We start from the raw sequence: 13,917 nt of genomic DNA, 5'->3' as shown, positions 1-13,917 counted from the left end.
AATCCTGCTTAAAGCATAAACAAAATACAAGCCATATACAAATATGTAGCGATATATCATGATTATATAATCTTACTACAACAAACCAAACAACAAAGCAAGAACATACTTCAAAATAATAAACTAATATATTGAGGAAAATGGGAACTAACCTGGATACTTCATGTATTTATTTTGACAAGATATAATATGTAAGAATCTAAAGTAAAGACAGTACAATAAAAATAGGAAAAGAGAGTACTAACCGGTTAATATAAATTTTATGTCAATGAAAAGCGATAGCAATATCCGAGATCCAAACAAGTCGAAGTAGCAAAGAGGCAAAGGAAAAAGCTTACTAGCAATAAGTATTTTGCTAAAGCTCTCTTGTGTTCTAATGTCTTTTTTTTTTCTTATGTGTTTCGTTTGAATGTTAAGAATGTAAAGTGAAATGTTTTCTTTCTTTTTTTTTTTTTTTTTCTTTCAATACTCTCTTATTTTTTTTTTTGTTCTTGTTTGTCTTTCTGTCTCTTCCCTGTCTGTCGTCTAAATGAAGATGTGAGTCTCCTTTTTATAATGATGGAATATGTTCTATAAACAAGAAAATCAACAATAGTAGCTTCACTATTCTTAGTCAAAACTTTTTCAAATAATTCAAACAAAAGAGCAAATATTTCAAAAGGGGTACAAAATTTCAATAAAGTCAAATAAAATTTTCAACAAACAAATCAATTAAGATTTCAACAATGAAATCTATCAAAATTCAAACAACCAAATGAAAAAGTCAGAAAGAACAACTCCATTTGTCAAAAAGAAGTCTCAAATATCATGCCAAGAGGGACCTACTCTCATTAATTGTAGAAGAAACTAATTATAGAGAATAAATTAATTTCAACGGGAAATAAATTATGACTACAATTATCAAATCCAACCATCAACTTAAGGCAAGAATTATCAATTCTAACAACAAATCATATTCATACTGCTGAAAATGTTAATGTTTCAAACTGGTTGTTTCAAAATAAATCAAGGCAAAAGGAAATATCAATCTACAATCTAAGCAGAGGACCAATTCAATATTAACAAAGGGAAAGAAATAAATAAATAGCTCCACACAACTCGCTACAAATTCTTAAATTTAAACATTTAAAGCCACAATAATTTGAAACTCGTAAAGTTATGCAATTCAGTACATTTTTTTTAACACAATCAAGCCTAGATATGATTTTCCACTTATTGAAGAAACATATATGATAATTTACATTCTTAAAGACATAAACATACAACTCAACTCTAAAATCCGAGATAAATAGGCATGGTTAATTGACCAATTGATCACATATCAGTGAGTATGAAATTGAAGAACAAACGATTTAACCACCAAACTCACATCACATACAAATTAATAATTAAATGATTTGAATTTAATGGGATACAAACATATCATAGATTTTGCAATTTTAAGATTTTTCATATTAGACTCTTTGAATCATAACCATAGGCAAAAATAAAAAATATGTTCAAAACAAAAAAAATGAGATAGATGGCAATCAAACTTTAAAGAAACGAACCTGGACGGATCTGTTAAGATCCGTCTTTAACAAACCAAATCTCAAAGCTTCTAGCAAACTAAGATCTGTCCATGGTGGTTTTCGAAGTTGGTGGTTCTCATCTTCGTCGACGGCGAGAAGAGAGAAGATAGGAGTCATCGATGGAGTCGCTGCTGCTGTTCATCTCGTCGGCGTCTGTGCGTGAGGTCGCCGCTGAGGAGCTGCTGTCCGTGTTCGCTTGGAGGTTTCGCCGGTGGAGAGGTGACGGAGCATAGCGATGGCTGCTGCATCGAGCAGCTGGCGGCGCAAAGGGGCTGCTGTCGGCGCGGTACTACTGTTGCGCATCGTCGCCAGTGGTGCTGGACACGTCGCTGCGCGTGGCGCTGCTGCAGTTCGTCATGGTCGCTGCCAGAGAAGGAGTTGTTGGGCAGCAGCTCGCTGCTGCTGGTCACTGGAAGTGAGGAGGTGCGACGATGGCGACGCAAAGAAGAGAAGAAGAGAGCAGCGAAGGGAGAGAGCGTGAGAGCGGCGGTGTTGTGAAGCGGAGAAAAATCGAGAGAGAGAGGGAGGCGGCGGCCATGGCTCTTCTTCTCTCTTCTTGGAGAAGATGACCCCCAAAAAAATCCAAAGGCCAAGTTTTGTTAGGGCTGCTATTTAGTAATTAGAAATAGAAAACGTAATCTTAGCCGTTCATCAATTTTGATGAGCGGTTAGGATTAAATCTTGATATTTGATAAAGATGGGATGGATGGATATGATTAAAAATGGATTCAAGATTTAAATTTGGGTGGGTTATTTAGTATAGATTAAAATGGATTAAATAAAATGACTATGCTTAAAATAAAATAGAGGAAAATTGAATAGATAGTCATCTAATTAATAACGTAATATATATATATATATATATTGAATAACTAAAATCATACACTTCATCAAGTAGTAATATTATATATATAAAGTAAATATGCATGTACATACTATATAAATACATGCGTATATATATATATATATATATATATATAAATACCACATGCATATAATATGTACAAAAAATAGATGTGTAACATAAACAAGTAAGAATATATAATAAACTTAAATAATAACCCTTTTATATACATATACACATAAAACATACTAAAATAAACATTTATACGTATATATTATTATGAATAAGTAAAATTATAAAATAAACTTAGTAAATAAATATTTTTTTATATAAAGAAAATACTCATGTATATACTATACAAATATATATATATATATATATATATATATATATATATATATATATATATATATATATATGTGTTGCAACGTATGCACACTAAAATAGATGTATGACATACGTACTAACTAAAATCTACAATAAACTTAAATAAGTAATAACTTTATATGCATATGTATATAAGTCGTATTAAATTAGGTATGCGATATGCACAAATAAATATGAATAAGTAAATTGATAAAATATACTTATTTCAGTAATATTTTATATGAAGGAAATACACACACGTATAATATATACTAAATAAATGTGGAAAAAATATTTGAATGTACAAAGCTTGTTATTTTCATAAACGATAAAAAAATGATGTTAATAATATTAACAAAAATAAAAAAAATAAATATTATAAGCTATGAAATCCAAAATATATGATTTTTATTACTATTATTATTATTATTATTATTTTTTGGTAAAAACTAAAAATAATTAACTTTATACATATATATATCATTCAAGAAAATAATTTTAAAAAATACCTATCTATTAAGATAGTGATTCAAAAAAATAAATAAATTATAGATCGGCCAAAATTGGGTGTCAACAGCTTGCCCCTTCTTTGCTTGGGAATGAGGGATGAATTGACGAGCAAAGAAATTTGACGGAGTAGCCGATTTTGTCCGACCGATGAGATAACCTCGGAGGGTCCTAATGAAATGAGTGGGAGTTGCAAAAAATATTGCGGCCGAGACTTCAGTTTCGAAGTGCCTACATATCTCTGGTTATAGGAGAATCAGGCCATGTGTAGTTTTGGATTGTAGAATCACAACAAATTTTGATCGAAATCAAAATTTGCCCCAGTGTTGGATTATGGTGACACCGAGTTCTTAAGAGTGATGAACGTATGAGGATGTTAGCATGAATAAAATGAATATGATCACGCTCGAACTGAGGTTATCAGTATATTCTAGTATGTGGGAAATCAGGTTGGAGGTAATTCTAAGAAATAAACTCGGAATGAGAAATGCTCCATAGTAATTTCTACTAAAGACCTATGGTAGATAAAAGAACATGAATTTTTGAAATAAATTGCCCCAGTATCGAGTCATGGTGATGCTGAGACATGAAAGAGTTATTCAAATCCAAAACTTGGAGAATCGAGTCCAGTTGAGTTTCGAAAGAGAATCATTGGCGTAGCTAGGGATGCTTGACATTCCACTAGCTTGCTCTAGTTTGTTGCTTAAAAGGAGTTCTATGTTGTAGTGTGGTGTCCTTATAATGTAAAACCGTCGTCTGGCAGAGCGATTGTAATGTAAACGCCTGTATCCGTCGGTGTAGAGCTTGTAAATGTAATGCCTGTATCCGGCGATGTAAAACTTGTAAATGTAACGCCTGTATCCGGCGGTGTAAGACTTGTAAATGTAACGCCTGTATCCGGCGGTGTAATACTTGTAAAGTAACGCCTGTATCCGGCGATGTAAAACTTGTAAATGTAACGCCTGTATCCGGCGGTGTAAGACTTGTAAAGTAACGCCTGTATCCGGCGGTGTAGAAATTGTAAATGTAACGCCTGTATCCGGCGGTGTAAAACTGTAAAGTAACGCCTGTATCCGGCGGTGTAGAAATTGTAAATGTAACGCCTGTATCCGGCGGTGTAAAACTTGTAAAGTAACGCCTGTATCCGGCGGTGTAGAAATTGTAAATGTAACGCCTGTATCCGGCGGTGTAAAACTGTAAAGTAACGCCTGTATCCGGCGGTGTAGAAATTGTAAATGTAACGCCTGTATCCGGCGGTGTAAAACTGTAATGTAACGCCTGTATCCGGCAGTGTAAAATTGTAATGTAACGCCTATATCCGGCGGTGTTAAACTTGTAAATGTAACGCCTGTATCCGGCGATGTAAAACTGTAATGTAACGCCTGTATCCGGCGATGTAAAACTGTAATGTAACGCCTGTATCCGGCGGTGTGAAACTGGTAATGTAAATTTAACTGTAAATGTACGACGTTGTAGTATACATGCTCCTGATCGAAGGAGTTTGATGGGGTTTGCTATGTACAACCTCCAAATGGTAGAATTTGGACTATTTGGTATATACAGCCTACAGACGTCGAAGTTTGGACGATATTTGTTATATACAGTCTTCAGACGACGGAGTTTGAATGATGTTCGCTATATATAATATTCGGTGGATATGTACAATCGAACGATGATGGATATATACAGCCTCCGGTCAGCGGAGTTTTGAATGGTGTTAGATGGCGTTCTCCAATCGATGGAGCTTGTTTGACGCAGTTAGACGATATTCTCCGACGGAGGAGTTGTTGACGAGGTTAGAAGATAAGCTCCAATTGATGGAGTTATATTTGACAAAAGTAAACTATCCTATTTATCATATGGGCCCCCCTTGTCTTCAGTATTTTGATCCGGATCTCGATCGTACCTGCAAAGATTTAAAGGGAAATCCTTTAGACAGCACATCGAAGTATAAAGTATTTCTGATAAATAAAGTAAGGGAAGAATATTTTGGCTTATGATTTTGAGAAGTCGAATGGCGTCTACAGTCATCCTCTAGACTTGAGGTTGTCTTCCTCGATCTTCTGTTTTCCTGCGCTCAAAGAAAATTTTAGTTTGGGAGGGGATGTTGATTTGTATCGACTCGCGGATTCAGGCCTCATCACTGGGAACCTCCAATACCTCTATAGTCCGTCCGTAGTATCTTAACCTAGAGACTTAGTAGGTGGAATAGTAGAAAAACATTTTTTAATTTTTTTTTTTTTAAAAAAAAATAATAAATAAATAAGAAAACAAATGAATAAAAATAAATAAATAAAAATAATAGTTTGTTTTTAGACAAAAGAGTATATCATCATATATATATATATATATATATATATATAGAGAGAGAGAGAGAGAGTAATCCTGGATCATCTTAAGGTTATGACATGATTTGGAGTCCATCATGCTTCTCCATATCCAAATGTAATCTTTCTTGTAGTCTTGTCTTGTGACGATGCTTCTCTTGATTTATTCGCGAGATCCTTCACGTTCTAATGATACCTAACTAAAGGAGAGTTTTCTAAGGTATGACCGAACCCTTAAGGTTGCCTACGTATCCAAGTGGAATCAGGTCAGGACGTAGTTCGAGTACAATAGAAAAGTTAAACTATAAAGGGACCGAATCCGGCAAGGATTGCCTACGTATCCCGCCGAGGGAAGTCAGGTCGAGCGTAGTTCTAAATACATGGAAATGATGTTTTTGGATTTTCTAAAAGAGGACCGAACCCGATGTGGGCTGCCTACGTACCCCACCGTGGGAAGTCAGGTCGAGACGTAGTTCTGTTTACATGGAATGTAAGAGTAAAAAAAATGAAAGCTAGTCTTGATGTCTTCAGATGTAGTACTTCTTGATGGAGTCTGAGTTGATTGGCTTCGTGCTCACTGTACCGTCCATTTCTGCCAAGATTACTGCTCCTCCAGATAATACTCTATGAACCATGTAAGGACCTTGCCAGTTTGGTGCAAATTTTCCTTTAGCTTCTCCTTGGTGAGGAAATATCTTCTTCAATACTAATTGTCCTGGTGTGAACTGTCGAGGCTTGACCTTCTTGTTAAATGCTTTGGCCATTCTGTTTTGGTAAAGTTGACCATGACAAACTGCATCCATTCTTTTCTCATCAATGAGCATCAACTGTTCAATCCTGCTGCGAATCCATTCTGCATCATCTAAACCGACCTCTTGAATAATCCTTAAAGATGGTATTTCCACTTCAGCAGGTATTACTGCTTCTGAACCATAAACCAACATATAAGGAGTTGCCCCAGTGGAAGTTCTGATTGTGGTACGATAACCGAGCAGAGCATATGGTAACTTCTCATGCCATTGTCTGTGACCATCCACTATTTTCCTCAAAATCTTCTTGATGTTCTTGTTTGCTGCTTCAACTGCTCCATTCATCTGTGGTCGATAAGTTGTGGAATTTCGATGAGCAATCTTGAATCGCTCACAAATTTCCTTCATAAGATCGCTATTGAGATTGGCCGCATTATCTGTTATAATTGATTCTGGAATCCCAAATCGACAAATGATATTGTTACGGACAAAATCTGCCACGACTTTCTTAGTTACTGCCTTATATGTAGAAGTTTCGACCCATTTTGTAAAATAATCAATAGCTACAAGGATGAAACGATGTCCATTTGATGCGGGAGGCTCTATGGGTCCAATTACATCCATGCCCCAAGAAGAAAATGGCCATGGGGAACCCATAACATTGAGCTCATTTGGTGGAACTCGTATAAAATCTCCATGCACTTGGCATTGATGACACTTCTGCACGTATCGAATGCCATCTCTCTCCATGGTCATCCAAAAATATCCAGCTCTTAAGATCTTCTTAGCTAGAGTGAACCCATTCATATGAGGTCCACATGTTCCTGCATGTATTTCTTCTAAAAGTCTCGTCGCTTCCTTGGCGTCAACACATCTTAGCAATCCTAAATCTGGAGTCCTCCTATACAAAATTTCTCCATTAAGAAAGAAATGATTGGCCATCCTTCTCAGAGTCCCTTTTTGCTTGCTGGTGGCATTTTCGGGATATTCTCGTGCTTCTATCAATCTCTTGATGTCATAGTACCATGGTCTTCCATCCAATTCCTCATCAACATGAAAACAATATGCATGTCGATCATATAACTTTACTTCAATAGGGTCGATGTAATTCTTGTCCGGATGTTGAATCATTGAGGATATTGTTGCCAAAGCATCGGCAAATTCATTTTGAGCTCGAGGGACATGTTTGAAGTCAATCTTTGTGAATCTCCTACTCAACTCCTTTATGCAATGCAAATAAGGAAGGATCTTCACATTCTTAGCAGCCCATTCTCCTTGCACCTGATGAACCAATAAATCAGAATCACCTATGACCAAAAGCTCTTTGACGTTCATGTCTATGGCCATTCTAAGTCCGAGAATACAAGCTTCATACTCTGCCATGTTATTGGTGCAATCAAACCTAATCTTGGCTGAAATTGGGTAATATTGACCCTTTTCTGAAATTAAAACCGCTCCTATTCCAACTCCTTTGGAATTTGATGCTCCATCAAAAAACATCCTCCAACCATCGTATCGTTCTGATACGTCTTCTCCTACAAATAATACTTCTTCATCAGGGAAGTAAGTTTTTAGAGGCTCATAATCTTGATCCACTAGATTTTCTGCGAGGTGGTCAGCCAAGGCTTGTCCTTTGATGGCCTTCTGTGTCACGTACACAATGTCGAACTCGCTCAACAAAATTTGCCATTTTGCCAATTTACCTGTAGGCATTGGTTTCTGAAAGATGTACTTGAGTGGATCCAATCTTGAGATTAAGTACGTGGTGTATGCAGACAGGTAATGCCTAAATTTCTGCGCGATCCAAGTCAAAGCACAACATGTTCATTCCAACGAGGTATATCTTGCCTCATACGGTGTGAACTTCTTGCTCAAGTAGTAAATGGCTTGCTCTCTTCTACCTGTCTGATCATGTTGTCCCAATACGCATCCAAATGCATTATCCATGACAGATAAGTATAGTAGCAACGGCCTCCCGGGCTCAGGTGGGACTAATACTGGCGGGTTGGACAAATATTCTTTGATTTTGTCGAAAGCCCTTTGACATTCCTCCGTCCATTTTGTGGCAGCATCCTTCTTAAGTAATTTGAAAATGGGTTCACAAATTACTGTGGATTGTGCTATGAACCGACTGATGTAGTTAAGCCTTCCCAAGAAACTCATCACGTCCTTCCTGGTCTTCGGGGGAGGTAATTCTTGAATTGCCTTGATCTTAGAGGGATCCAACTCTATGCCTCTCCTGCTAATAATGAATCCTAACAGTTTTCCTGCAGGTACTCCAAATGCGCACTTTGCTGGATTCAATTTAAGATTATACTTTCGTAACCTCTCAAAGAATTTTTGCAAATCATATAGGTGATCCGAACTCCTCTTGGATTTGATAATGATATCGTCCACATATACTTCAATCTCCTTGTGGATCATATCATGGAAAATAGCGGTCATGGCCCTCATGTAGGTTGCGCCAGCATTTTTTAGGCCAAATGGCATTACTCTATAGCAATACACTCCCCATGGAGTGATAAATGCTGTCTTTTCTGCATCATCTTCATTCATCAGTATCTGGTGATATCCCGCGAAACAATCGACAAATGATTGCAATTCATGTTTTGCACAATTGTCAATGAGTATATGGATATTTGGGAGAGGGAAATCATCCTTAGGACTAGCTCTGTTGAGATCTCGATAGTCCACACATATTCTGATCTTTCCATCCTTTTTTGGCACTGGTACTATATTTGCCAACCAAGTGGGGTAATTTGTGACCCTCACAATGTTCGCCTCAATCTGCTTGGTTACCTCTTCTTTGATCCTTAGACTCAAGTCTGGCTTGAACTTTCTTGTCTTTTGTTTAACGGGTAGGCAGGTGGGATCAATTGGTAGTCTATGTGAAACGATATCGGTGCATAACCCTGGCATATCGTCATAAGACCAAGCAAATATGTCGACATGTTGCCTAAGCAATTCTATTAACTCCTTCTTTCTTTCGGCCTCCAAATGTATGCTAATTCGGGTTTCCTTCACAGTTTCCTCATCTCCTAAATTGACAACCTCTGTTTCATCCATATTAGGTTTCTCTTGACTTTCAAACTTCTCGATCTCCTGTGGTAGATTTTCAGGCATCATGCTTTCATCATATTCTTCTTGATCGTGTTCGTTCTTTTCACTTTGCTCGATGGATTCATTACATGTCATAACCGTTGAACTAGGATTTTTAATATGAATGCTGAAACGTATAAAAGGCGAGTAAAAATAAATAAGTAGGTAGAAATAATGAGATAATTTTTTAAAGAAATTAAAGACTTTTATTTAAAAGCGTTCTAGCTTTTTTAGAAAAAGCAACCAAAAACAAAGATCAAGCATGATACAAGCCTCAGCTTTGATCATTCAAATTTAAAAATACAAAACTACATTCCACACTACCAGGACTTTTGTCGAAACAGGGAAGGACTGACGGTCCAATTCTGCAAGCTTTCTCCAGGCTTGGAATCACGGATGCTCAATTTGCGGAGATCTATCTCTTCCTCTTCTCCAATCATGGCCACGAACAAATTTCCTATTCCTTCCACTATGTCATCGTCAGATGCGTGATCTAGAATCGGAACTTGCTCTGATACAAACGTTGTCTTGATGGATCCCCTGTTGTGGACTCGTCCGGATGTAGATCCATATCCGAGTCCAGTGGTACCTTTCTGATGCTTCAGCTGGATGGGTTCAACTATGCCATTGGCCCTAGGTCCAAGTCCTGTCTTAGGCTGATACCCGTATTTCAACATCTCTGCTGCGACCATCTTCGATGCCCCTGACAATTTCACACCAACCGACTCTAACTTCTCGTCAATCCTCACAGCTTGCATGATTTCTAAAGTGTGAAAAGTGGCTCCATCTAATTCCTCAGTTACTGGAACAGAATTGACAGAATAGATGGGGTGATTGAGCTCCCCATGAACAGTAACTTCTGTGTGACCCCACTCAAACTTTACACATTGATGAAGAGTTGAAGGAACTGCTTTTGCCATATGGACCCATGGTCTTCCCAGCAACAGGTTGTAGTTCGATGACACATCCATCACTTGAAATAAAATAGGGAATTCTGCTGGTCCCACTTGCAATATGAGATGGATTTCTCCAATGACGCTTCTCTGTGCTCCATCAAAAGCTCTCACCTTTACACGACTTTCCTCTATATCTCCCATATTCAAGCCTAAAACTCTCAGAGTTGTGAAAGGGCAGATGTTACATCCAGAACCGCCATCAATCAGAACTCGGGTCACAATCTTATCACGATATTTGACCGCGATATGAAGTGCTTTGTTGTGTCCAGTCCCTTCCGTTGGTATCTCATTATCATGGAAAGAGATTTTGTTAGATTCCAACACTTGTCCAATTGTTGCAGCTAAGGTTTCACTTGCGGTCTCTTTTGGAATGCAAACCCCATTTAACACCTTCATCAAAGCATTCCTATGAGCCTCAGAACTCATTAGCAAAGACATTATGGATATATGAGCCGATGTCTTCTTCAGTTGCTCTTCGACTGAATAGTCTTTCGGCTGCATCTTTCTCTAAAATTCTGTGACTTCAGCATCCGTAACATTCTTCTTGGGATTCGGCTCCTTCCCAATAACTCCTTGATCCAGATTCTCGGGAGTATAGCACCTTCCTGATCTAGTCATCCCCTGAGCCACAGCGGTGTCAATCATCTTGCCCTTGGCTTCTGTTTTATAATCCCATGGGACTTCTTTGGTGTCAAACTCAGCCTTTCTAGCAACTGTAGTGGTTACTACAACTCTCGGGAGATATGTTTGGACAGTAAGAGGTTCCCTGAGCTGAACAGTGATAATAGGTTGTACTGGAGATGCAGTGGCAGCTTCTTCGGCGTTCCAGACAGGCGCGATGGTTTCTCCCAAGTTGTACTTTTCTTCTAGAGAAATCATATTGACTTCTCGATTCTCATGATTTGGCAAAGGGTTGTTGTTCACATTCGGAGGTGTTGGAGTGCATTTTATTATTCCTCTTCTGATCAACGTCTCAACCTGGTTTTTCAAGCCATAACAATCTTTTGTGTCATGCCCTTGGATTCCCGAGTGGTAAGCGCATCGCTTGTTTCCATCAAAATTGTAAGGGATTGGGTCGGGGAGTTTTCCCTCAACTGGATGTAGTACTCCTGCTATCCTCAACCTTTCAAACAATTGAGCATAAGGTTCAGCAATGGGTGTGTAGGTGCGAGTATTTCTGGCTTCGAGATTTGGACGTGGTCTTGGCACATATGCTGGTCTATTTTGGTGGGTTGGTGCTTGGAGTGGGACATGTGGTCTTGTTGGACTTTGGTATATTGGTGCTCGAGGTGGATTATAGTGTGGTCGGGTATTATATACTGGATACGAGGTGTATGGAGTATGTGCAACAATTTGGGGATTGTTGGGGTATTGGTGGGATTGTCCTCCATGTTGGTAATTGACGACTGAAACATCCTCCCTTTTCTTCTTGATGCCACCAAGGGATCCTGATTGTATGGCCTTACTTGCAGCTTGCAATGCAGCCATGGACTGAATTTTACCTGATTTGATGCCTTCCTCTATAAAATCTCCCATCTTGATCAATTCTGCAAACTTTTGGCCCATCATTGACATCATCTTGTCAAAGTAGATACCTTCTTGGGCTCGAATAAAGTATTTTGAGAGCTCACTCTTATCGAGCGGTGGTTGAACCCTTGCAGCCTCGGTTCTCCAACGTCGTGCATACTCCTGGAAGTCCTCCGATGGTTTCTTTTGTATGTTGGCTAATGAGAACCTGTCCGCAGTGATTTCAGTATTAAATCTGAAGCGATTCATGAAATCCTCAGCCATTTCCTGCCAGTTATACCATTTGTGAGGATCCTGGCGTGTATACCAAGTCAACGCTTCTCCAGATAGACTTCGAATGAACAACTTCATTCTTAGTTTCTCATTTCTCCCTACACCAACTAACTTGTCACAGTATGCCCTCAGATGTGCGTGAGGATCGCTCTTTCCATCAAATATGTCAAACTTTGGGGGCTTGTATCCTACCGGCATGTCAATATCTGGGTGGATACATAAGTCATCATAATCTAGGCTCTCTGTTCCCCTAGAGACTTGTAGGTTTTTCAACGCCTTTCTTAGACATCGAAGTTGAGCGTCTATTGACTCATCTTCTTTCAATCGGGCATCCTTCTCCATCTCTGCATATTGGTCCACCTCATGCGGGACCTTGACCCTAACCGGTGTCGTGAAAGTAGGGGCCTCAACAGCATATACAGGTGGGATCTGTGAATCATAAGGAGCGACGGTGTGTGCTCTAAATATCTGGTTTGTCACTGGGTAGGTAGGTGTGACGGGGTCTTGAGTGGGAAGGTCAGGAGCAGTCCTGATTGCAGACGGATGAGCTAATGGCGCTTGACCATGAATAGGAGCACGTTTAGGCATGTTTGGAGAATCTGCAGGAGGCAGGTCAGCTCTAGGGAGGTAGCTGGGCATCTTGAAACTTGGGAAGGTAGTAGCCGAAAGCTTGGCCAAGTCTCGCACTTGACGTAGTTCCTCTCTCAAAATCTCAAGCTCTTGCGCCATGTGAGCCATCTTCTCATCATTTTGGATGTCGGCTATATTTTGAGAACTTTCAGGATTTTCTACTCGTATCATTATGTTTGCAGCAGCGTTAAAGTCTTCTCCACCTGTCATCTTTCCCCTTGATCGAAGGTTGTATCGTGAGTCAGCCAGTTCGTAAGTCGACACAAATCAACGTTCTTTTAGGGATTAACAAAATAAAATAAAAGAAAGAAAAAGGAAAGTATGTTAGTTTGGGAAAGATTTAAAAGTACAACAAGTATATAATACGCATACACGCCAAGTTAAAACGACATTCAAATGTGTCCTATACATAGCCTCTTTTTGCTAGAGGACGACCTATGTTGCAATCAATTTGATGATAAATGATCCATTAAACACATTTCGGATTTGGAATAACATAATTTTATTAATCAAAGATGCCTTGGATCTTTGTAATGAAGTATATGTGCAGAAATCTAAAAAAAATGAAATTACATGGAGGCCATAAGGCGAACAAAAGGATGACAAAGCACATGATAAGAATGAAACTCTAAGGCCATGTTGGAGCGTCGTCATCATCATCATAATCATAATAGGGCCCTGGATAGTACTCCGACAATTCGTCAATCTGGTTCGATCCTACCTCTTCATCGAACCCTATCGAACCATACTCAGAGTGAGCTTCTTCCTCTGGGTCCTCTTCTGGATCTTCTTCCGGATCTTCCTCTTCCGGCTCCTGAGGATCTTCACTTGGATCCTCTTCAGGGTCTTCCTCTGGATCTTCTGCGATCATTGGTATCAAATGATCTACTGATCCTGGAATTATTTGATTGTACATTGGTGTTGTGAATTCAATGTGAGGGAGTACTCCCTGCTTAACCCAATTAATCCATTGGTTGTCCGCAACACCCACAATCCCCTTCGTACTTGGCTGAGCCAAATGTCTCACAGTGGTACGCCACACATAATATTCTGGCGTGCACCATTTTT

At 38.8% G+C, this 13,917-nt stretch overlaps 1 protein-coding gene across 1 annotated transcript; it reads right to left on the bottom strand.

Annotated features, from left to right (window-relative positions):
• Positions 1-10,926: 10,926 nt before the first annotated feature.
• On the bottom strand, positions 10,927-13,059 carry LOC129894360 (uncharacterized). The gene has a single exon (XM_055970027.1). It carries the CDS (start codon positions 13,057-13,059, stop codon positions 10,927-10,929), a length of 2,133 nt encoding a protein of 710 aa, XP_055826002.1.
• Positions 13,060-13,917: the final 858 nt, after the last annotated feature.

Source organism: Solanum dulcamara, chromosome 1 (assembly GCF_947179165.1).
Source record: "Solanum dulcamara chromosome 1, daSolDulc1.2, whole genome shotgun sequence".
Classification (NCBI taxonomy): Eukaryota; Viridiplantae; Streptophyta; class Magnoliopsida; order Solanales; family Solanaceae; genus Solanum; species Solanum dulcamara.
Note: the sequence above shows the minus strand (reverse complement) of the source record. Positions and strands in the feature narration are given on the sequence as shown.

Bases quoted from the DNA above. Each gene is read 5' to 3' on its own strand.
- LOC129894360 (XM_055970027.1), bottom strand. From the start codon at position 13,059: ATGACAGGTGGAGAAGACTTTAACGCTGCTGCAAACATAATGATACGA.